The 25895-nt window shown below is 35.5% G+C and overlaps 1 protein-coding gene across 3 annotated transcripts in view; it reads right to left on the bottom strand.

The window, feature by feature from the left end:
* Positions 1-373: 373 nt before the first annotated feature.
* LOC127937717 (ankyrin repeat domain-containing protein 12) overlaps positions 374-25895 on the bottom strand; it is a 48645-nt gene continuing 23123 nt past the window's right edge. For 2 of the 3 annotated variants that reach the window (XM_052534298.1, XM_052534299.1), the window contains exons 2-13: positions 16024-16137; positions 15771-15921; positions 13993-14064; positions 13348-13494; positions 11975-12178; positions 10406-10548; positions 9542-9689; positions 4216-8756; positions 4041-4139; positions 3130-3273; positions 2859-2954; positions 374-1757 (exon numbers count right to left, since the gene is read on the bottom strand). In XM_052534298.1, the coding sequence (XP_052390258.1) occupies positions 1572-1757; positions 2859-2954; positions 3130-3273; positions 4041-4139; positions 4216-8756; positions 9542-9689; positions 10406-10548; positions 11975-12178; positions 13348-13494; positions 13993-14064; positions 15771-15921; positions 16024-16083 (5991 nt within the window). In that variant the 5' untranslated portion in view covers positions 16084-16137 and the 3' untranslated portion in view covers positions 374-1571. The remainder of the gene's footprint in view (positions 1758-2858; positions 2955-3129; positions 3274-4040; positions 4140-4215; positions 8757-9541; positions 9690-10405; positions 10549-11974; positions 12179-13347; positions 13495-13992; positions 14065-15770; positions 15922-16023; positions 16138-25895) is intronic. The other variant, XM_052534300.1, reaches the window with a different exon arrangement.

Genomic DNA, 25895 nt, shown 5'->3' on the forward strand with positions numbered 1-25895 from the left:
TATTCATACACTCAAACAGATAAAGATCAAACTAAATTAGCTTTTTAGGATACTTTTGATGTAGATTAATTTTATTTAATAATTAATTTAATTGAAGTTTAATCCTTCCACTCTGCCATCTGCTGGACACACACAAATAAATAAATAATAATTAATTCAGTTTTATATGCATGTGTCTAAAAAGTCTCGATTTTGAAACATTTCAATTGAAAATTTTGCTTTGAGCATTTATGCAAAGTAACATTAATGTTCACTTGTAAATTCCATGACTTTTAAGATTTAATAGACTAATATTTCCATGTCCATGATAGTGGGAATGCTGTTTAGACATTTAAATAAACTAAGACATTTTTAAAGAAAAGGCAAAACAGACTTCACAACCAATAAAATTTATTCAATTATATATTACAAATATGTACATCCTCATGTAACAAGTAAATATTAAAATAGACATTTTTAGAACCATCGCTCAAAAGGCATTACGTTGTAAAAAATAGGATTTGTTGTGATCTCACATTAAAACTGTAAAAGTAAAGGTATTTTTTCCTATCGAGAAACCACAACAAGCTTTTTTTTTTTTTTAAATGTGCGCAAGACACAAGGGACAACACACAGGAAGTGGATGTTACCAACAGATACAACAATGGCAGAAAAGAACCAGGACCACTTCAGTAAACCTCACCACGGTACAACTTTTCAGAAGGGACGAACTTGCGAAAGCATGCACATTATAGAAATCACAAGTCAAAAAACATCGGATTTGATGAATGTCAAAGGGATAAAAGAGGAATTAAAAAAATAAAATAAAACAAAAAGCATTTCAAAACACATGCTTAAAGAGTTAAGCGAACGCCAACAACAACAACAAAGAACTTCAATGTAAAAACAACTTTGGTCCATTAAACATTAGACAAAAAGTTTACAATCAAAATATTTATTACTTAGTTTTCCATCCTCTTTCCTTTTTTACAAGTTAAAAACAATAATTACATGGCTATTTACAAATGCACAATCAGTATGTATAAAATAAGTTAAAAAATGAGGAGCACAGTCTATACATAATCTATAAACACCCACTGTAGAAACATGTTGGATTGAGATCTCTTTCTCAACAGAGGAGGATAATCTCTCACGCGCTTTCCGATGGTGGTCTTCACCCTCCGGAGGCTGGGTTTTCCGATGCTCCTCTGTCGACCGGAGGTCTACCATTCTGGACGGTAGACCTCAGGGTTAAGTGCATTTTAGATTAGGCCTGCAGTCTATCAGAGCCAATCTGGCGCTCATATGGTGAAGTGCGTTTGGACCGGGAACCAGAACTAGAACAGGGAACACAGACTGAACCAATGATGACAGCTAGCCTGGAAGTGCAGCGCTCGTTTGTGTTGTTTTCTCTGTTTTACTTCTTTTATTAGAAAGTGTCTGGTCAATGACATGTGCACCGTGACACACAAACACTCAAGCGCACGCACACACCTCCAAATCAAGTGCTTTGTGTGTTTTCGCCCAACGTTCACGTCTAGTCATGATCCGACAGCTATTAAAATCGTCGTCTCTGTATCTCAAAAGGTGTTTCATATCGGCGTCAGGTCGAAATCGTCGTTGACCTCTACGAGGGGGATGTAGAATTCGGAAATCTCAAAAATGCTGGTAGACTTGTAAGTGGCGGGATCCAATTCCTGCAGCTTCAGCTGCCACTCAAGACGCTGAACGGCGTTTAGCGCTGCTGCTTCATGCTGCTGACGCATTAAGAGACACGTCTGCGGGAAAACACAGATTCAGGTCAGTCATACAGAGACAGAACTTCACCTAAGTCACACTTGCGTATGAACATCATTGCATTAGACAACAAAATAGTGGCATGTGAGCTCAATATATTACAGTAGGTATCTTTATTTCAAATAAAATCAAATTTTGAAAAAATAGCATCCTAAAAAGGTCTTAAATATTAATTTACCCTTACAAAAATCAAGGCCTAATGTGTTCTTAAATAGGTGCAGGAAGTCTAAAATTCATAAACTGATGCACTGCAATAAATAAATAAAATCTTACTCAGTATTTTTTGTTTTGCTTTTTAATACAAATATATAAACATCCTTAAATCAGGATACATTTACTTGTATCATAAATTCACTTCCTTTTTATCATTTTTTATTTTATGTCATTTTGCTCATCAATACAATGTATATTGATTTAAGAATATTTATACAAAAGGACTGAGATACAAAAACACTTTTTTTGCAGTTGTTTCTATATTCCGGAGGTTAGGAGTTAGCAATTCAAGTTTACGCAATTTTTTGTGTGACTGCATCATATAATAATTATTAATTAATAATATTAATAATGTTTATCGTCTAGCTGACTACGTCTTGTATTAATTTTTTCTAAAAATCCTGTCAAACGTGCACAAACTGACATTCACCACCATAAGCTACTACTAAATATTGTAGAAACAATTTTCTGTAAAGTTGCTTTGTAACGATTTGTATTGTAAAAAGTGCTATACAAATAAACTTGAATTGAAAACTTGAATTGAATTTATTTTTGCAAAAATAATTAAAAACATTATAGGAGGTCTGTTGGAAGTTGTATTTTCAAACTGTGAAATGTTGCTAATACAAGACATTTACATTTAGAGATCACATTCCATTACATTTATTACATTTTCTTTACTTAATCTTAAAAAGGACACAATTTCACCTTCATAAAACCAGCAGAAACCCTGATCTGTTGCTATAACTTTAATGTGTTTAAGTGTGGCTAATGTGCCCAAATACTTTTTGGGGCCGATGTACCATGACATTTCTACAGATGCTAGTTGCTTGTTGCATTCCATTTTCTATATTTATTTGCTTTTGTACCTTCAACTTGTCAAACTTGTCGTCTACATCCTGAAGCCAAGACATAAACTGCCTTGCATTGAACCGATCTCTGACAGAGGTCTTCCCATCATCACCCTGAAATGTAAAAAAGACATTAATAAACATATGTTGCAAAGCTGATTTTCTGAGGTATTAAAGAACGTTCCAGAATCAAAACAAGCTAAGCTATATTGACTTGATGTTGACTGGAGAAGATAATATATATATATTCATTCATTTCAAATAATGTCCTAATAATGTGGCCATTTACCTGGACGTCCTGGGGCATGTTGTATACTTCAGCATCCAATAGGACTGTGCAGGCACTGAATGGAAGCGTCTGATTGGCTAGTGTTCTTGCAGCACGGTAATGAACTCTCAAAACCTCCTGCTCATTGGATACAATCAGCTTTTCCTGGAAGAGCAAAACACCTCATTCATTTTAAGTCATCTTTATTGTAAGCTAAAAGCTAAAAAAATTAAAAATAAAAATAACCTAAAACTAAATAATATTTCTCTGTTTCTGCATATGAATGTAGATGCTTTTAAAAAATAATTATAGAATTAAGCAGGCTCAAAAATGGACACTTTTGTAACATATACATACATACATATATATATATATATATATATATATATATATATATATATATATATATATATATATATATATATATATATATATATATATATATATATATATATATATATATATATATATATATCAGCGCAAGCACTTTTTTAAACATTATACTTGTATATAATTTATGTTACCATTTAGTACCTACATATCTGTAAAAGATTTCCAAATCTAAATATTATGAACAATATAATAACATGTAAAATGATTATAATTATTATCGACATTATTTAATTCTTTCATTTTTTATATTATTTAAAGAAAAATGTATATTTAATTAAACTGCATTTATTTAAAATGTATTAAATTTGTATTTTCTTATTTTATTTTATTTAGAATGTTAATTTATTATCATTATAACATTTAGCTTTTGTTTTTTTTTTTTTTTTAATTGTAATTTATTTATTATTTACAAATTTTCTCACAATTCCCCTGCAGTTCTATCATGAACCCCTAGGGGTCCATTGCTCGTCAGTTCAAGAAAACCCTTGTCTAGAGATTGATGATCAATAAATACAGTACACATTCTCGGTTTTATTTACCCTTTCGATGCCGTGCTGCAGTCTTAGTTTCATCCGCACCACCTCTTGCTGTTTGAACATCTCCTTCAGTGGTTCAGGTAGTGAGGGAGGTGGCGTGATCTACAAAAGCATAGACCTTAAATCTTAGCATTTTAATTTGAGTTGCAATCAATACTTTCACAGAATGCAAGCTTACCGTTGGGATGCAGAGCTTGCTGAGAGGGTTTCCATCCAGCAGGTAGGATCCATTAAATGTCACATACTCATCGTAGTACTGAGGAGCTTGAGGAATTACACTACAAAGTACTTTCCTCTTCTCCTCGATCTTCTTGCGAATGTGTAAGTATTCATAATATGGGTTTGCTCTCTCGGTCTGGTAAGGCTGGATCTCTTCAAGCTTAAGCGCATCTACAATTGCAGCTAAAGACTGCTGCGTCTTTTCTTTGACCTGTTGAGCCGTAAGGTTCACTTGGGCCGTTGGAGAAACCCTAGGCATCTTTCTTTTCCTTGGATGGGTCGCCTGAATGTCAGCTTCTTCTTCTTCTTTGGTTCTGGCCCCAGATGAATCGGAATCTCTCTCCACGAACGATATCGGGGAGGAACTTCCTGAGGTCGCACCACTGGGAGGATAAGCCTGATGATCAGGCTGGACAGGAGCACTGCTTTGACCCTGTTCTACATTAGCCTGAAGGTCTGGTTTCATAGGCTTTTCCTCAACAGCAAGCTGGTCTGATGAGTCTACATCAGCATCACTTTCAGATAGAGCTTGGGTTGATTCACCTTCTTCTAAGGGTAACACCTTACCCCCATCCGTTTCTGTGATTCGGTTCTTGTCTGAAACATCTTCAGATACCTCCATGGGCTCCTCAGGGATTCTTTCTGGACTGGCGCAGTGAGACACATTTGTGTCTGAAGCTGTATGAAGGCCTTGCTCATGTTTCTCTGGTTGAGCATCAACTGTAACTAATGACTCACTGGAGAACCTTGGGGTACTTTTGTCTTGCACTCCCTTTTCTATATCCTCTTGGACACTGGTTGTTCTCTGCAGTGGTTTAGTAGTTTCTTCAGAGCTGGATATACATGAACCAATAGATGTAATAGGAGTGCAATCTGTTTTGCTGATGTTTTCCCCACTCTTGTCCACTTTGTTCTCAGAAACAACCAAGGGTTTTTCTCTTTGATCTGGCCTCAAATCAGAGTCTGCTGTCAATGTCTGTTCACTACGGGTAACAGCGCCAGTTTCCAATTGCTGGCTACTAGAACAGACAGGTACACAGTTGTCAGAAGAATCTGTTGTGTGAGAAGACTGAAATGATGCAACTTCTGATGAAACACCTAGTGACGACTCCTTGTTTGATCCCTCCATCATTCCGGCACAAGCGATGTCAAGCTGACCAAGACTTGAATGCTCTACTTGACTACTAGTTTTGCAAGAACTGCTCTGCTCTTGCAAAGCGGTCTGAAACACACTGTTAGCCTGTGTGAGGTTACCTAGGTTTTTAGCACTAGACTCTCGCAAGTGTGTTGAAGGTTGAACTTGACAATCGGGAGTAATGCCTTCCCCTTCATTGCTAGTCACATTTTCACTTTCTGGAAGAGCACTAGTAAGACTTTGACTGCTCCGAGTCTCCTGAACAGGGAGCACGCTAATTTCAGTTTCATGAACCGCAGCTTGTTCACTGTTTGGCTGTGATGCAGTACTGATTATCTGAGACTCTTCAGTCAGTCTAGTTTCAGCTGGTTGCACCTTGGCTTCTTCATCCAGAATAGCTCTTAAGCATGGGGACGCATGTCTGCTTGATAGTGGTGTTCGGTTGCAGAGAGCCATTTCGGGAAGACTGCTGGTATCTTTATCTTGAACAGTAGGTGATCTGGAGGACTGTACAATGAGGGAAGACTGCAGGAGAGGTGGCTGGGAATCTGAAGTGTCCATGTTCATGTCAGAATCTAATTCAGTTGGTCTAGGTGTCAGTGTGGTTGCATGACAGGAATCTTCTGAACTTGCCACAGAGATCATGGATACTGATCTTGACATAACACCAGATTTTTCACTCTCTGGTCTTGGAGACCGACTGAGATTGTTTTCTATGACGGGTCCATTCTTTCCGAAGGATTTCACATCTAGCGAGAGTGTTCTTCCACTGGTGGCATCTTTTAAGGGGCGCTGCCCATCTGGTGCTTCTGAGCTCTTTGACCGAGTTAGTTCCTTGGTCAGACAAGGATCACTGGACGAAGAGGTAGTTTTAGTTTTTTCCTTGTTTTTCTGTTTCCCAGAGTCAATTCCTGGACGCTGCTTAAGTCGCTCACGTTCCTTCTGCTTGATTTTCTCTAAGTGCTTCCTGTGCCACTGTTCAATTTCCTGGTCCTTGAGACTGAGCATGCGCTCAAAGCTGGTCTTCATGAGGTCGTCGTTCACCAGCCTCTTTTCTTTGGGTCGAGTATCCTTTAGAGTAGGGGCAACCTTTGTTTTAGAGTCCACTTCACTTAGTTTCGGCTTGCTAATTTTGCCATCCCTGTTCAGCTGGGATCGATCTTTGTCCTTTTCCTTGTGTCGGTCCCGCTCACGGTCTCGATGCCTTTCAGACTCCCGGTCCCTCTCTCTTCTATCTCTGTCTTTCTCTAGAGGCTTGTTTGCATCTTCTTTTGATTTAGATGAAACAACCTTGTTGTTCTCACAAACATAGCCTTTCTTCTCTTCCAATAACAACTTTAGACTGGAGTTGGATGAGGAAGAGAGGGTGGTCTCTTTTGATTTCTCCTTTTTCCTCTTGTCAGAATCTTTGTCCCGTTCTTTTTCTTTACTGCGGTCAGATTTTCCATGATCAGTTGTTTTCTCTGGGGCTTTGGCTTTCTTTTCAGAACTTGTTTTATCTTTGTCTCTGTGGTCACCAGAAGAGTGCTCTTTCTCAGCTCTTTTGTCAAGCTTGTCCTTGTTCTTCTTGCTCTCTTCTTGCTTTTTCATTAGAGACATTGCTTTGAGCTTCTCAGCCTCTTTATGGCTCTTATCATTGGATGAATGTGAAATAGTTGTCAATTTTTCCTTTTCTTTCCATCGATCCGTAGAGTTGTGAGATTCAGGCTTATCAGCTAAATGCTCAGATTTTACTTTCTTATCTTTATCTACATGTTTCTTATCAGGCTTTTCAGACTCCCGATCCTTTGTTGGAGATTGCTTATCATTTTTCTCTCGAGAGGTCTTCTCTGGAGACTCCAGTTGATCTTGGTCAGTTGAATTGCCAGTGACTGGTTTTTCATCTACTTCTTCTTTCACTCCTGAACTATGCAGTGAGCTGTCAGGAATTCGGCCAGAGCCAAAACCCTCATCAACTTCATCTCCTTTTCCGTTCCTTCCCCGCTCCTCTTTAAGGGGCACATCTTTTTTCTCTTTTTTAATGGACTTCTCCTTTTCTCTCTCCTCTTTTGGCCTTCTGTCCCTGCTGCTGCTACTGCTTGAATGTTTGTCTTTTGACACCCCTCTTTCCTCTTTAACAGGCGATGAGTCTGAGGATTTCGGAGGAGAACCCCCAGCAGGCATCTCACATTTGCCTGTGAGTTCTTCATTTTCATCACTTTTGAAGAAGTTCTCTTTCCAGAACTCTCGATCAAACTCCATGTTCCTATGTCCATCCTTGCGTGGCTCTTTTTGACGGTGGCGATTCCTCTCGACCTCATACTCTTTCCTATACTTTTCCTTCTCCTTGTGTTTCAGCTTGTGCTTTTTCACAACTTTCCCATCTTTGTCAGTCTTCCTGAAGACAGCCTCAGAACTGTCCATACTGTTGCTTAGACTACTGTCTTTGAAAGGACTGCAACTGCCGTCATCTCCATCCAAGTTAAGCTCTTTGTGGTGATGTTTGCTCTTTTCCTTGTGCTTGCAGCTCTTACTGCTAGAACCTTCCGTGCAGAAGTCAGACTCTGTGTAGTGGTTGTATTTGACGCCTTCCCCTGGACAGGATCCATCAGCTATAGAAACACAAGTCTTAGCGTTTTCCTGTTTAAGTGGAGTTGTCTGCTTGTCAGTTTGGCTGTGGTTCAGCTTTGGGGACTTGACTACAGACAGGTGAAAGAGGTGGACCGATGTGTCATCCTTTGTACTGAATGACATTTTGAAAGAGTCCTCTTCCCTGACGCTCTTGTCAGAATTGTCGGACACAGTTGCCGAGGAAAACAGAAGGGACTTGCTGTTCTCTTTCCATTCTTCTCGGACTTCCTGGTTCTCCTTGTTTTTGCTTTGGCTCTTGTTCTTTTTCTTCTGTTTACCTTTTTCTTTCTGTTCCACTGGCGTCAAATTCAAGCTGTCTTTCTTCGATCTACCGTCCGTTTTGTGACCATCCACACTGACCAACCTGGTGGGCGAGGTCCTTCTTTCTGTCTGCACCTCTGCTTCATCGCTCGAACTGTCTGAAGTGCAGTAGATGCGAGACGGCTTTGTTTTTTTCGACTTGCACATCGGCGTCGACTGGTCACTTTTGGTGCCTTGTTTGGAAGCATAGTGGTTCCTTTCCTTCTCCTCCTCCTCCTTTTGCCGAAGCTCTCGCCGTAGGATGTGTCGGTCATTAAGTGCCTTACTGAGGTCCTCCTCCTCTTCCTCATCCTTAAACTCGTATTCATCTAGCCCTGACATGGATGATGAGGCCTTCACTATAGTCGATTTACTGTCAGAGTCTTTTTCAGCATCAGAGTACTCCATGTTCTCGTCTACACTAGATGGATTTACTGAAGGTGGGTCCTCTGATTCTGTGGCATACAAAGTAATCCAAAAAAGGGGATTAATAATATGCTATGATATCAAATTTAAACTAATTTAAAGATGGGGTTGAATAGAGATTAATGCATGTGGCACATAATCAGAACTAGCACCTACTATTCCAAAGGCTCAACTAACATTTTTTCATCTATTAAATTCCTTTATAAAGCGAAAGATATCACATTATTGTGTGAGGTAATTAACAGCATGCAAAAGAAAGTTATTTGAGATTCGACTTGGACTCAGTTCTTTAAGGCTACAAAGAGAAAAATTATCTAAATATTACAAAGTTTTGATAAATGTTGTGACTTTTAAAGTCAGACACTGAGACAAATTTCCTATTGAGTTAGCATTTACAGAAATATAAAAACGTTTTAAAAACTTTACCTTTAAATGCAAGTTAAACTTCATAAACATTATTTTTTTTTTATATATAAGAAATTCTAGTAGCTAAAACACTAAATGATGGCACTAGCAAGAGCAAGGTCATGGGTTGGATTCCCAATGAATTATGAGCTTAAAAAAAAAAAAGTCGCTTTAGATAAAAGCATCTGCAAAATACATACACAAAAAAATGTTTATGTAAAACCTACACAGAATGCAGAAAACTAATAAGAAAATGGATTTGACTTGACTTGGACTCTGCATGAGATATTGCTCATGTTGTAAATGTTAAAAGAGCTTGTATTTAACACCAAAAAAAGAGAAAGAAAAATTAAAAAAGAAATGCCAGTACCAATAGCTCTGGCAAATCTCCTGCCAACTGTCTCCTTACCTGAAAAGCTCTCTTCTGCTTCAGACAGTGGGATCTCTCCCTTGAGTAACTGCTCAAGCTCCTGAGAGTCAGCAACATCAACCGGTCTCTCTCCTCTCTTGTTTGCCTGGAAGGCATTGCCTCCATGACGCAAAAGCAGCTTCACAATCTATGAAGGTTTGGCAAAACATGAAAGGAACAATGTACACCGGTGAATCAGTTTATCGGAAAGATTTCACAATTACCACAGGTTCTTGCAATGGATATATGGCTACTTTGAAAGTATCGTCACCAGTCAATAAATGTGTTCACTGTCGTTTAAAAATAAAACTGTACTCTAAAATTTAATTAAATAAAAATGTATTTTACATAGCACTTTTTGATACAAATCATTGCAAAGCAACTTTACTGAAAATTATGTTTCTACAATATTTATTAGTAGCTTATCAGTGGTGACTTTCAGTGTGTGCATATGGCAGAAATGATCGGAAAAAATCAATTAAAGAGTTAGTGATGCCTAATGAAAATAATGAATATAAAATATTTTTTTTATTATTCAAGTTAAGTGTGCATTTCATTTGCTGCCATTAAATTAGATTGGACACTCTAATAACTACATTCATGCATGCTCAACCAACTTAACGAGTTAAACAGTATCAAAGGCGCTGACATGTATGTTAGACATTTGTTTCCTTTACTTTTTAATTTTTAAAAATTAAAATAAATATATATATATATATAAAATGAATGTTAAATTACTGTGAATATAAAAATATTTTCAGATCATTAAAAACAAATTCACTCGAAAAACAGTGTCATCTCTTTAAAAATCCATGTAGATCAAACACTAGCTATAAATGTCATAATTTAAAAGTAAAAACTCACATCTTTGTGTCCGCTGCTGGAGGCGTCATGAAGCGGAGTGTCATCGTCCAATCCCTGCGTGTTCACTTCCGCTCCTGCACCAATCAGAACCTTCGCCACATCATAGTAACCAAGGTTACAAGCTTCATGGAGAGGCGTCCAACCTGAAGAAAAGGACAAACCAACATGAGCTCAAGAGATCCTACATCTGGAAGGAAAACTGGAAACGGTCCATCCCAATTTCAGCAAATTTCTAAGGTCTCTAAATCATCTACATGATCTTTGTTGTTGCACACAATCTCCTCCATGCCTTCTGTCACTTGACTGACAGTTTACGCTTAAACAATAGGCCATTTAGTAAAATTGTATCACAATTGTACCACATGCTGGATGAAACTTATATTTATGATTATAATTATTTCTGGAAACATCCTTAATTTGTTCTGAATCTCTCAATCATCATTGTATTGCATTGCATATGTTTGAAACTACAGAGCTTTTATCAAAAAAAATTATCATTTAAATATCATCTTAACTTCAAATATTAATTCATGGTTTTACAGTAGCAAAAATACAAGTTGTGACTATAATACTTTATAACTGTTCAAAGCAATCAAATTATAAAAGATGATTATTTTATTGCATAAAACATGAAAGTAACACACAATCTCCTCCATGCCTTCTGTCACTTGACTGACAGTTTACGCTTAAACAATAGGCCATTTAGTAAAATTGTACAAAACCTTCAGCATGTGATTCACAGGTCTTTTTGCTGTGAAAATGATTTTTTATAAAGTTAACTTAAAAATATTATATTGTTAATTATATATCAAAAAAATATATATATATATTTTTTTAAGATTAGCACATGCTGGATGAAACTTATATTTATGATTATAATTATTTCTGGAAACATCCTTAATTTGTTCTGAATCTCTCAATCATCACTGTATTGCATTGCATATGTTTGAAACTACAGAGCTTTTATCAAAAAAAATTATCATTTAAATATCATCTTAAATATCATCTAATATCATCTAAAGACATATTATTGGGAGATATCTGTGACAAGTGATATTTATATGCATTTTATTAAATCAGCTCCATATTGTCACTATATAATACTACATGAGCCATAAAAGACTGATGTATCAAATATGATATTAGAAAAACATGGAAAAAAAATTAAGACTTCTTTATATGTTTTGTCAATGTTCAGTGAACTGCTTTCTGACTTACTTTCTGACTATTACTTTATACTTCAGGCTTTAAAGGGTTAAACCTTTCTTTTAATAAACATGTAAGTTAATAATGGAAAACCACCATTTACACTCAAAATTGACCAAGGCAAAACACCTTATAACTAAAGTTACTCTAACTAGAAATCAAGTTTGGTAACTTATTAGCCACCATCCTCTTTAAATACTTAACTTCAAATATTAATTCATGGTTTTACAGTAGCAAAAATACAAGTTGTGACTATAATACTTTATAACTGTTCAAAGCAATCAAATTATAAAAGATGATTATTTTATTGCATAAAACATGAAAGTAAACTACAGACAGCATGTGCATAAAACACAGTCTCACCTGCAAAATCTTTGACGTTTACATCTGCTCCGAGCTCAATGAGTTCCTTCACCTGCTTGACGTCTCCTCTTATGGCGGCCATATGCAGAGGCGTCTCTCCTCTCTCGTTTCGTTTGTTCACTTTGTCCTTCTGTCGTGAGGACGAGCTGCTAGCGATCTTCTTCTGCACTGCCGGAGATTGAGAGGGGTGGCTCGGTGTGGTATCTGAGATTACAAACCGATTCACCAGAATGTCAAGGTCATACGGTTTATCTCAACTGTCGATCTGACCTGAATATACTACAAAACGAAAAAAGGTGAACGGTCTGATGACAAACAGGACACATCGTAGCTGATTGTAAATAAACTAGAGAGAATGCTATTATAGTTAACTAAGACTGTTAATTAAAACGATTTGAAATAATGCTGAAATTAAATACAACACATATTAGATTAAAATAGCTTAACCTTAAATGAAAATGAGAAATGTTGCTTTGGCAACTTACGTAAACAAAATTAAAAATTAAATTAAATTAAATTTATGCATTTGGCAGACACTTTTATCCAAAGCGACTTACAGTGCATTCAGGCTATCAATTTTTACATATAACTTAAAATTAATTTAAAAAATGAAGCTATATAGAAATTTTACTCATAAAAAAAAATGAAAAGGCATGAAAAATTTAGAAAAAGCTGGGATGAAAAAATATAGAAATATCAGATGAAAACTTAAAAATAAAATAAAAAATTAAACATAAAAAAAAAAATGAATCAGAGTAAAGATAAATACAAATACCAAAAACAGAAACTGATAAGAATGAGAAAAGTATTAAAACATAAAACTAAAAAAAATCATTTTCATTAATTGAAATAAAGCGGAAATAAAATTAAATAAAAAATATTATATGAAAACTTAAAAATGTAATTTTTTTTAATGAAAATTAGAAATGCCAGGTTGGCAGCTAATTAAAATAAAATTAGTTGAAGTACTAAAAATTACTAAAACTGACAAACAAACAACAAAGAATACACAAACTGATAAAATTACAAAAACTAAACTATTAAATTATACTAAAACTTTAATTAAAACATTTTAAATATAACTGTTATAGAAATAAAGGCTAATTTAAAATAAACATGCATAATATAACAGTATATAAATAATACTGAATCAACATTGTTGAAGGAATGACGCACTATAATAATAAATACTGAAAACCTGTATACACTCAATATATGAGTAAATATTGGCCTTTAAACATGAAGAAATAAAATTAAAAGAGATACAAATGATCTACTAAAGAAAACCAGTGACAACTTTTACTTCAGTGTAAAACCACCTGATTTTATGTCAGAAAAACAGAGCAGGTGAAAAAAAAAAAAATAATTTCTACCTGGACTGTTGTCTCTCGCCGTCATCTGCATGACCAGTGCCATCTGCTTTCGTTCTGATAAAGGGTAGCCGAATAAAATGTTCACAGGGGTCGACTTCTTAGCCCCTGACTCCTTCTTAACTTTCTTCTTCTCCGGACCATCTTTGTCTGCAGCGGAAAAGAAAAATCATGAACAGCGCATGAGCACAGCTCTCCTCTTGCATTCATGCATCCCAGTTCCCGAAAACGTAGGAAAAAAAACAGAAACTGTCCAACCTGGCAGACACATGCATTACCCATCTATCGCTGTTTCCCAGGAGTCTTTGCGCACTACTGAAATGCATGCGATTAAAACATATGCAGCGGATAAATCAAGAAAGTGTCGGTATGTGTGCTACCTTGAAACGAATCGACGGAGAGCGAGATGCACGAGACGTCAAATCCCTGCAGAAAAATTATGTAATCAAAAGTCGACGTTCTCTCTGAGAGTGATGCAAAAAGGATAGAAGACAGATAAAGTCATGCGGTAGCGGTTAGTGTTTCCTAACGGGAATTATATTCGTTTCAGCCACGGACGGAGGCTCAGGTGGAAACAGATGAACAAATGAACCCATGTTGCATCTCGAACTGCTTGCGGCCATTGGCGACTTTAGCAGAGGCAGTTACCTGCGTATATCCTGCAGGGAGGAAGTAATCTCTCTCCCCACGCATCGCTTGACTGTCCGTGGTCAGAGTCATCTATAGTGCAAAAGCAGAGAGGCGGGAGGAGGAGGGAAGGAAGGGGGTTCAGGGTTCGAGAGGTGGAAGGGAAAAGGGGTGGAACGGGAGAGCAGAGCACTGATTACACCCACAGGCTCCGCCCCTCACTCAATTGACAAATCACAGCACAGGATTCAAAGACTCCGGGATGAATATTAAGAGCCACAGATGACATCATAAACCTGAATCCATCCAATACCATCAAGACATAAAAGTCCAAATTATCTCTTTACAACAAACTTCTGAGGAGCTACAATATTTGTTTTGTTTAATGTTGTTTATGTAATAAAACTAACTAAAACTATTACAGTTACTGAAATAAATTATATAACATTAGATAAATAAATAAATAAATAATAATAATAGAAAAAAAAAAATTCGAAACTTGTTTCTTTGGCTGCTAACTGAAATAAGTTTAAGTTGCAGGACTACACACACACACACACACACACACACACAAAAAAAAAAACGGAAATTAAAATAAAGCTATAAAGAAATATTTATAAAAAGCAAAAAGCACACAAAATTACGAAACTAAAATTAAATGAAAACTGGAAATATGTTGAAAGATTACTTAAAATATAGTATATGATAGTAAATAATAATACAAAAATAGTAACTTTATTTAGGGTTGTATAACAAATGTTATATATTTTGAGATGTTTTCATATAAAATCACAATTACAGTTATTTAGAAAAAAATGTGTTTAAATATTTGTTGCAATGCCTATTTTTGTATAATCCAGTCAATTAAATATTTTACAAATTAAAAGTACTCCATCAAATAATATTTTTACATTTAATTAAAAACTATAAAATTGACACTTCAAATTCTGAAATGTCCTGCTTGTATTTTTGCATTAAACCTTTTGTTGTTTTTACATGTAAATAATGCACTGATATATATATATATATATATATATATATATATATATATATATATATATATATCCAGCATAATAAACAGTTAAATATTGCTTGACACAGTTATATTATCGTTCAGTGTAAAGCAATATTATTATATGTAGTAGTTTTAAAATTCTAAGCTGCCTATTCTTTTATTCTTATTCGACTTAGGTTAGCAATATTCATAGTAATATTTTCTTATATAAAATCAACAGTATTTGTGCATTTAGAGCTGGACAATCTTTAAATATAACATAGGGTGATTATTTCAATTTATAAGAATAAGCAGTCTATGTTATAGTTTAAAGTTAAAGATATTAATATTATAAGGTGAGTCTGAGAGTCTTATGTTTATTTGGCGGCGATTTCACATTTTTCTTGTTTGTATGAAGGACAAATACAAATAAAAGGTGAATACACAGTTTCTTTTTATTGTGCTGCTTGACAAATTAATTTCTCAGACGTTTGTATGTACAGACATCCATTGTGAGCATGTTCCTGGCAGTTTTTAGGCTTTTATTTAAAACGTTCATATCAGAATTATATAGTATCGACCGAATTATATTATATACTGAATATTTCCTCGTGATCTTTTTGAGGTAAAGCTATTGTGTTTTTGAATGAGACCCAAGGCTGGCTTGACTGTTACATAACACCCTTGAAAAACCCCCTAGGTACAGCTTGTGCGATAAAAACAGCTCTTAAAAGTGACCTGCAGAGGGAAGCAGTGAGACACAGACACTAGCTTCTAGATCTTTCAGAGTGAATGTTAAACTGACCCGTGTCCGAGTCCCGCTCCTCGTTCCGCGGCGGACTGACGGTGAAGGACAGCTTCCTTTTCATGGAAGACTTTGACTTCCCCTCTTTCCCCAGGATTTCACTCCGATCCAACTTGGGAGTTTTGGCAAACGGAGAGATTTTCTCTTTACTCTGAGAGAAAGATTGAGACCGTATATGATATTAAACTGAACACTACACTAGCAGCCAGAAGATGTTGTGTGTAACTATGCCTTGAGGAATAATCCCACTCACCTTCTTCCCCGCTGTCTTCTCCACCATGGCTCCATCTCGGTCCGATCCCGGTTTGGCCATGGTGCATCATCTGACTAGCTGTGGCAGCTACGGCTCACAGATTTCATCATGGGCCTGAAACACAAGCATTGGAATCATAAGAGAAAAACGTAAACAATAATGAAACATTTAACTGTGAAATATGACATTTTGGAAACCATAAAAATGTCAGGCAATATTAGAGTTTTTTTTTTTAAATAATCAGCATCATATACTGGAAGCAAATTAAATCAAGACTTAATTATAATCGCGTGTGTGTGTGTGTGTGTGTGTGTTTTCAATGCCAAGATTCAAAAGTAAGACATTAGCATTTATCTTTATTTTCTAATTTATTTGAGGCACATAGAATTCCAGATTGGAGCTTTAGTGTGGACACTGGTAAAACAATGTAAAGTAAAATAAAATACAGTAAACACTGTTAGTCACCATTAAATACCATGCATAATATTTAGCACATGCTTTATATACATTCACACTTTGTAAACAAAAAACAAAAAACAAAAAACAAAAAAAAAAATATATATATATATATGGGTATAATTTTGTGTTTTCTACTTTATTTGAAGCATGTACAATTACAGATCTGAGCTTTAGTGTGAACACTGGAAAAACAGTATCTATAGAGGTTTAAAATAAATAAATAAAAAATTAAACAAAATATTTTGCAAGATCAATGCTAATGGAACAAGAATCAATGTGTTCCCTTAAGACACTAAAGTTATAAATCTCAGGAAGTAGATGATGAAAAAAACGACGAAAACACACACACACACACACACACACACACGACTTGGCAACATCTTATTCGTGCCACCAGAGAAACTCTAAAGAGAGACTCTAAAGCTACGGGCCAAAAAATACATGACACACTCTGTTTTGCATGTTATTAGTGTTTTGAAGACATATTTGATTGATCAAATGCTTTCGTGCTTTTATGTCTACTGTAAACCATGTATCTGCATTCATTTTGCATCAAAAACACAATTAAGAGCCAAAACAATAAAGAGATGTTTACACATCAAAACAAGCCTCACACAAACCAGCAGCCGAACACAAGGCCTTGAGGTTCTGCTTTACATTTTATTCAGCATTTTCTCAAAGCAACAAACAAGAAAATAGGCCATTAGAGAGCGTCTGACGCTGGCGGCTGGGTCTCTTCTGGATGAAAAGCAAATCAGCAGAGACCCACAGACATCAACAATACCTTCCCCGACAGACTCGAGCAGATGACTCGGAGCAGAGGCTCATGGGAAAGAACATTTCCACGACACCCGACACCCAGCGGGACGGAGTAAAAACCAGCTGAGTCACTCCCGCTGAGAAACAGGAGGCGGTGAGGAGAAAAGAGCTGCGCTGTCCGTGCATCATCAGTGTGGGACAAAAGTGTGTTACAACTACACCACAAGATTTCCTGTGCTCGCTTTGCCAGCGTTAAAACCATGCTGCACAGCCTCTTAAACCCAATAATCCACCCTCTCTGAAGTTTCACTCTCACAAACAAGTTACAACAGGACTAGTGAACGAAATACTAATCACCCTTTTAAACCAACCCATTCAAACCAAATGCAAGTTTCAGGACAGAAACATTTTCTCAGAAGTTCATGCATTTCTGATTTAGCCAATATAAACATTTTAGTATTAAAAAATTGTGTTTTGTACCTTAAATGCAGACATCATCTTATCAACATCACAAATGGCATGTTATTGATGCATCAGTGCTGATATTTTAGTCCTTTTTTAGACCAATTTATCATTTGAGTTGCATTCTATAGCGACCGGAATCTGATTTAATATAGCATAATTTTTCACATTATATTATAGATATATTAAAAGGTCTTACAGTGCACCCTTAATGACCAAATGATGACCACTTATTTAAAGGGAAACATTAATTTAAGGATCACCAATAAACAACATAGGGATGCCACAATTATTAATGAACGCTCTGTACGACATCCACGGAACACGCTTGTGAATTGTGGATTTTTTGTTTTTGGATTTACATATTTGTTGCACATTACATTTCTCTTTAAATCTGCTCTGTTTGTGTGCCTGTGAGTTTACATGCTAAAATGTAGGGCTGGCCAAAAAAAACCATTTTCGATTAATATTTTTTTTTTTAAATGATGCGATTCGATATCGATTCTCAAAAGCCGTGAATCCATCTTTTCTGGTATTTATTTCAGCAAACATTTAAAAGAAGATCTGATTAATGCGAATCGTTTCATTAGTCATCTCCACTAGATTTGCGCACTGTTACAACAAAAAGCCTGTCACTCATTCAGTGCTCATCATGGCAGAGAAACTGTTGATAAGAACCAAGAACAACGCAATATGCGTGATTTGCAATGCTCAGGTAAAATTGTATAGTAATACTTAAAATCTACGGAAGTATTTGACTTCACGTGTAAAGGCGCCATTATTTCCGCAATGAATGAATGAATGATGTGTTTATACAAGCGCAGATTACGCTCAGTGTTTTCAGCCTCTGTCATCTCGTTATGATGATATGAATACACAAATCTCATCCCCAGCTGCTTTAAGAGTCACTTCATTAGCTTCTGCTAGTTCCCCACAGAAGCCTGTCAAAATAAAAGTTGAGTTTAACATGAAGAGACTGTAAATAATATTGTACTATTTAGCAGTCTTAAGACTCAATGTAACAACAATGCTACTACTACAACTATTACTAATAAATATTAATAAATCTTTATATTTAAAAGAATAAATCACATGTTTTCTTTTTAATTTTAACGTAAACCTCTCTTGTAGACTGTGTCTACCCAAAATTGAAGGGTTTTTCATTTGATTAGGATAAATTTAATTGTTTTATGCCTTCATCTGATTACCAGAAAAATTTATAAGAACATTTTATATGGCCCTATTATCTGATTGAATCTGAACGTCTAAATCGATACCCAGCATTACTAAAATGCTAAGAAAAAACCTCCCCTCTTATAACTAGAGTTGTTCCGATTCCGATACTAGTATCGGAAATATCTCCGATACCACAACAAATTCTGGCATCGGCATCGGCGAGTACATGAACCCATATACCGATCCGATACCATTTTCTTAAAAAAGACCTAGTTATGACCGCAAGCTTTGCCTAACCGCTGCACGGTTCTTCTTCGCTGCTCAAAATGCATTGAAAACACAGGAAGTTGTGCTGTGTTGCCACAAGCAACCCCTGTTTAGAGCAGCGAAGAAGAAATGAAAACGCGTTAGCAGCCCTTATCTATATATGACTGGATCACTCATCACATTCTAAACTGCCAAAAGACAGTGAAGCCGCTACTATATTATAGATCAGTGGTTAGCAGTATGTCTCTGTAGTACCGGTAGTTACAGACTCTCGAGTATATTCAGTACCGGCAACTGCGTTCAGTCGCTTCCGTGTAAGTCAAAACGCAGGGCTCCAGACAGTAGCCGAATATATACTAGTGTCTGTGAATATTAAACTGCAAAATACTATTTAAATATTACTCCCGCAAAATCTACATCTCTGTGGGTGACTGGCACAGATGCGCGAGAGCTCGCTGTTTTGTAGTCTCTGCTGTGTGTCATGAGGACACGAACGCATAAACCGTCACTTCATGAGAATTTACCGTTTCATTTGAGAATACTGTCATATCATAAACACAGACACTCAAAGATCTTCATGGCAGCCCATTAAAATAAATGTTTGGTTTACATGAGTAAATTGACAATATATAAAGCTACTGTTGTAGCCTACAGTAATAATAATACATCTCTATAATAATAATAATTATGCCTAGATGGTTGCTTGTTTTTTACTTGTTTTTTACTTGTTAGAGATTATCTGATTAATAGATCTTTTTTTATATTCCTAGACTTATTTGTTGCAGTTTTTTTATACAGTTATATTGTAAAACTTAAATACCTTTTTTAGTTTGCGGTGTTAGATTTTTGGCTGCATTTGAAGTTCTTTTTTGCATAAGAAAATAAATAATACTGTCAAATTCATGTTAGATAATAAAAATACTGTAATAAATACAGTAGTTCACCATGTATTTGTTCATGTTTTATTGAGGGATCTGTCTGAAGCACACCATAAAAAAATTCTAGCAATTTACACAGGGCTAGTAGTATATACAGCTGTATATACAGATATACACCCAGGTATCGGATCAGTACTCGGTATCGGCCGATACCCTGAGCCCAGGTATCGGAATCGGTATCGGGAAGAGAAAAAGGGTATCGGAACATCTCTACTTATAACGTGCATTTGAACAACACATGCCTGACTTCTTCCCTTGTAATAACTTGTAATGAGTGACATTTGTGAACCTGCAACAAAACAGAACGTTTTTACTGCACAACTTCAGTCGAGTGTTTGAAATAACTAACTTTGTGATTTGATTCTTAATCACAGAATCAGGCAGAAAATGCATTCTACACTGTAATAAAGGCTACGTCGATTGGCAATGGATTATAAATATTCTTTATTATGAAAACACCCGAGATAGTTTGAACAACACCGATAAATCATATAATGTCGCTGTGAAGTCTTTGTTTTCATGTTTCATCATCAAAAGTGTTTCTTCTTTTTATCGATTATTTGGTTGATAAATGGCATACAGTTGGTTTCATGCTTTCAAGATTGCCATTTTTCACTTTTAAAACAAATAAATATTAATCAATAAACATAATATACCAAATGAATGGCTGGTGATATCCGCTTGTTTGAAAGGTGAAGCGAGTTATTAACCTGTACAGAAAAAGACTAGTTGTATAAACAATGTTCACTTTAATGTTCAACTGCTAGTAAATTTTACAAATAATTACAAAGAAATTTCAAGTACGTAACATTGAATTTAAGTAGAAAAACAAACTGTTTTTTCTTGTAAAACCCAATAATGTGTTTGTACAACTTTGAAAAATTATTTTGGTAGCTTGATTTTTATGTAACGTGCAGGTTGCTTTAGTCGGTTTATTTTCCTTCTTGTAAGCTATATTTTCACAAAGCAAAACTAACAAAAGTTGTCCCGTTTGCCCCTTTCTTATCTAACATCATCTTTTTGGGATTTCACCCAACTCTTCACCAGAACCAAAAAATGTAAAATTCAACACCAGGAAACTGCATTCATTGTTTAGTGAGTACTCTAGGTAGTCGTCAACATTAATATTTCATGGGATTATTCCCTCTGAACTTCTTTGTTATCCTGAAACCCCTCACATCCACAGTCCCAGCATCACAGAGAGACGTCAAACACTCTGAGGAGGCAAAGACGACTTTCTGCCGCAGAAACAAACCCCGCAGTCGTCATTACAATACGCTGTTTACATCACAGAGCCACAAAATAACATTCAAGGTTATTCTGGAAGTACACGAATGTAGGACTTTACCAGTGCGTGCAAACTGCCAACTAAATTTCAGTTAACTTCTGGGAAGCAAATGACTAGGTTTATTCCCGCCTCTGAGATATAAGACGAAGAAAAAAAACAGGCATGCAGTGAAAGACGGGCCAGACCCAGGGAATGGAAACCCAAACAGAGCGCTCCAAACCCTCCAGCACGTGACCTCGGTCTGTCGGCTCTGTGGAACGACTGACAGGTCTGTTTTATTCTCAACAAACCACCCTGTGTGGCATCACCACGTTTGCAACCACACAGGGCAGCATTACAGCTCTGTGTGTCCTCTTGACCCAGACACGGACAAATTAACTACAGGGGGAGTAAGTGAAGTAGAGAAGAACAAAATATTGCAAAGTGGATTACTCCAGATTGGACATCAGTATCATTCTGTTTTAATGTGGTAAGTTGTACTTCGTCTGGTTTTGGACACATCCTGCTCTGTGTTTTTGCATCACTTCACATTTACATGTAAATACTGTAGTAGGATTGGAAATTCTCAAATTTGAGTCGAATTGTTACTTAATTTTTAAATTCCAAGAACAAATAATTTAGTGCATGCTGTCTTCAGTTGATTCTTGAACTAGAACTTCACTAGGCATCATTTGTAGTGCGTCTACCATTCAATAAATCACAATACGCTCTGAGTTTTTTTGTTTCTTTCAATATGAAACAAAATTTCAGATTTATACGTTTCTTAATAATTTTAACAATTAATCTGGTTTTGGCACTCTTTAAATGTGACGTGACAGTAGTGCAGCACAATTAACCGAATTTCTAATAGTGATTACAATTATGGATGCCACAATTACGTAACCGTATAAAACGGCAATTAATCGTTCTAAGTCCACTTATGTTATTCTGCATGTTTAAATTGCATTTTCTTAAGGGTTTTTCCCATTAATTTATTTTTTGTTTTAGTATAGCATTATTATACCATTCATGATTTTACTTTATCATTTAAAAGAAGAAACCAATTTGATGCATAATTAACATTTGAGGCTTAATACCATAGAAAAGCACTACAGGTTTTTCAGTTAGTGTTTTCAGCTTGTTTATTTTCATTAAAAAAACATGTTGCATCAAACAGTGGCATAAACATCATTCAATGTAAATTGTGATAGTCGTAACTAATAATCGCAGTTACAATTTCAAGGGAATAATCGACAGTTATGATTTTTCTCAATCATGTAGCCCTAGCTATAGCCGCCTCAGTTCAAGTGGTCATCCAGTCCACTTTAATACTAATTATAGCATGAAATAAGCATGAATTAATATCAGAAGATAAATGCTGAAAATTCAGTTCAACTTAATGAAAAGTATCATGTCTCATGGCTTAATCAGTGTTTCAACCATGAAAAACATTAATAAAACACCTTGGAAATCATGTGACATTGTCACATTTATCACAGAAAAGGCCTTCAGTGTCTATAGCTTGAAAGTTAGCTAGAAAAATTTACTTTAAAAAGGAGATTTTTAATAAATATATGCACTATTTTGAATATTTATTATTGTACTTGGCTTGTTCTTTAAGATTTACTGCATGTTTGAATAAATCCACCATGAAAAATTGTTTTTATTACAGCCACTTGTTTACCTTATGTTACTTAATGTACTTAAAACACAAAATGCTGTAAAGATATATAATTAAAAAGTTATTATAAATGTAAGTATAAAAACTAATCAGTTGTTGAATTTTAATCTTTAATATTATAGTAATATGTCATTATTCCTTGTTTATTTTACAGCATTAGTTCAGAGAATTAATTTTTTCTTGAGAAAAACCTGACATACTGTACACGATAAATGCTAATGGAATTAAGTTTGTAATTGAATCGAATAGCAAGCTAAAATTTTGATCAAATCATGAAATGTGTAATAAATAGTGTAATTCAGTTTGTATAAAAACATCTACAGTATAGCAAAAGGACAAGCAGAAAATGCTGCAGTTGAACACATAAACGTAACCCAGCAGCACAGCGCTAAACAAACAACAGGAAACTGCAATCAAATATCCAGAGGTAAACTATTTACCAACGGCTAGATATTCTCTGAATGGAGAAACACTGAGTCACAAAACCTGGCAGGAATCAAGACACAAAGACGAATCAGAGCAGAGGGAATCATGCTACTCTCTTGGTGGCCGGGAACATTAAAGCCAGAAACCAATTTGCAGATGCAAACGTGTCTAACTATTTCAGCAAGAGCCTCTTCGAGCTCTTTCTCCACCATAACAGTAACTGACTGGAAAGTAAGAACTGATCGTAGCAGATCACAGTTTATGCTAATGTCTGCTACAGCTCCTATTGCAGACACATGTTCTTGCATTGCATTAGAAGTTACTGTCTGACACATTTCTCAATGTAAGAACCAACAAAAATCAAATGTCATAATTATGAATTTTAAAATATACGAATAATATATGAATAATTAAAAATAAAAATACATATAAATCATAAAATCTTTAGTCATAAAAAGTCTTAATTATGAATTAAAATTATAAAAAATAACTATGCTTGTCATAATTACAACTTTATTTTTATGTATTTTAATCCAATCGAAGTCACAATTATGGCAGTCAAAATTAAAAAAAAAAAAATCAACTTGTCATCATTTTCTACTTTTTAGGCCATAATTATACCTTGGAATGTTTAAAAAAAAGTGAAGTGAAGTGACATTCAGCCAAGTATGGTGACCCATACTCAGAATTTGTGCTCTGCATTTAACCCATCCGAAATGCACACACACAGAGCAGTGAACACACACACACACACACACACTGTGAGTACACACCCGGAGCAGTGGGCAGCCATTTATGCTGCGGCGCCCGGGGAGCAGTTGGGGGTTCGATGCCTTGCTCAAGGGCACCTAAGTCATGGTATTGAAGGTGGAGAGAGAACTGTACATGCACTCCCCCCACCCACAATTCCGTCCAGCCCGAGACTAGAACTCACAACCCTTCGATTGGGAGTCCAACCCTCTAACCATTAGGCCACGACTTCCCCCATACAACTACATACAAATCATAAAATTATATATCATAAAAACTCAGTTACACATCTTAATACATTCCAAGTCATAAACTATGACCAAAAAAATCATATTTTAATGTCATAATTTTAACACGTCGCCTATTTATATATGATGTATTTATGTAGTGTATTAAAAATACTCCCAACTAGAGCGCATATCAATTGTATTTATATAAAAAAAAAAAACCTTGGTCTAACATTTTTGCAATGCAACAACGCACAAAAATAACATTGCAGAGCTTGAAGCTTTTGTGTTCAAATAACTTCATAATGCAATATCTTTCGAAGATTGAAGGGATAAAACCCTTCCAAACCTGTATCAATATTTCTTCTGTGGAACACAAAGGGAAAACATCTCTTTTGTCTATACAATAAAAGTCAATGGGGACCAATCGGTAGCTACGTTTACATTCAACCAAACAATCCATTAGCAATAGGATTGATGGCTAAGTCAGACTGAAAAGCTTTTAAGTAAATGTTTACATTCATCTGATTTATCTCGATCCCATTGAAACTTCAATCCGACTTAAAGTAATGGTGAAGACCTGAAACAATCCGATCAATAGGAAAAAATTAAGAACGCCACTAGTTTCTCATCAGATTTAAGACACCTTAAGATTGCAATGTTTAGGGTTCATATGAACAGAACCTTTCAGATGAAAATTTGCGCATGTAAACATACCTAAATTCATATCATAATATCTCATAAAAAAGGCAAAGCATACAGGTTTGGAATGACATAAAAGCTGAGCAAATGATAACAATTGTAATTTTTTTTATTGAACTTTTTCTTTAAATTTGTAAGAACATTCTGACAGACAAAAAGAACATGATGGGCTGGAAAATCCCAATCACAATTGGGTGCAGGGCTCGACGTTAAAGAGAATTTGACTTGCCTGACTGGAGAAGTAATCTGATTAAAATGTCAGTCACAAACAATTACTAGGAAAGCACCAAAACTGTTTGGAGAATTACTCAGATTTTACTACTTTCAGCGTAAACGGTGGCTGATAAATGTAAAACTAATAATGTATGGACAGTATCAAGTTGCATCTGTCTGGCTAATAAGTGAACACAAACAAAGAAAAACAAAGAAAATAGTTCTAAGCAAAGCCACAGCAGAGGAGTCACACGTCTTTGAGCAACACACAACAGTGTTTTGTAAATGAATGATTCAGTACTTTTGAGCAAATCAGGTCAATGATTTAATGAGCCATTCATTAAAGACTTGCTTCATTTATTGAATGAATCAGACGTTTGAAAGAATCGGCTGAATCAAAGACTCACTCATTAAGACAGTGACTTGCCACCTATTAATGACTTGGTTTCATATTTTGAAATATCATTGCATCTTCCAAACATTTCATATTTGTGTGTATAAAAAAAAAAAATGGCATTAATCTTATGTTTTTTAGGCATTTGCAA

This window comes from Carassius gibelio, chromosome A2 (genome assembly GCF_023724105.1).
Source record: "Carassius gibelio isolate Cgi1373 ecotype wild population from Czech Republic chromosome A2, carGib1.2-hapl.c, whole genome shotgun sequence".
Lineage (NCBI taxonomy): Eukaryota > Metazoa > Chordata > Actinopteri > Cypriniformes > Cyprinidae > Carassius > Carassius gibelio.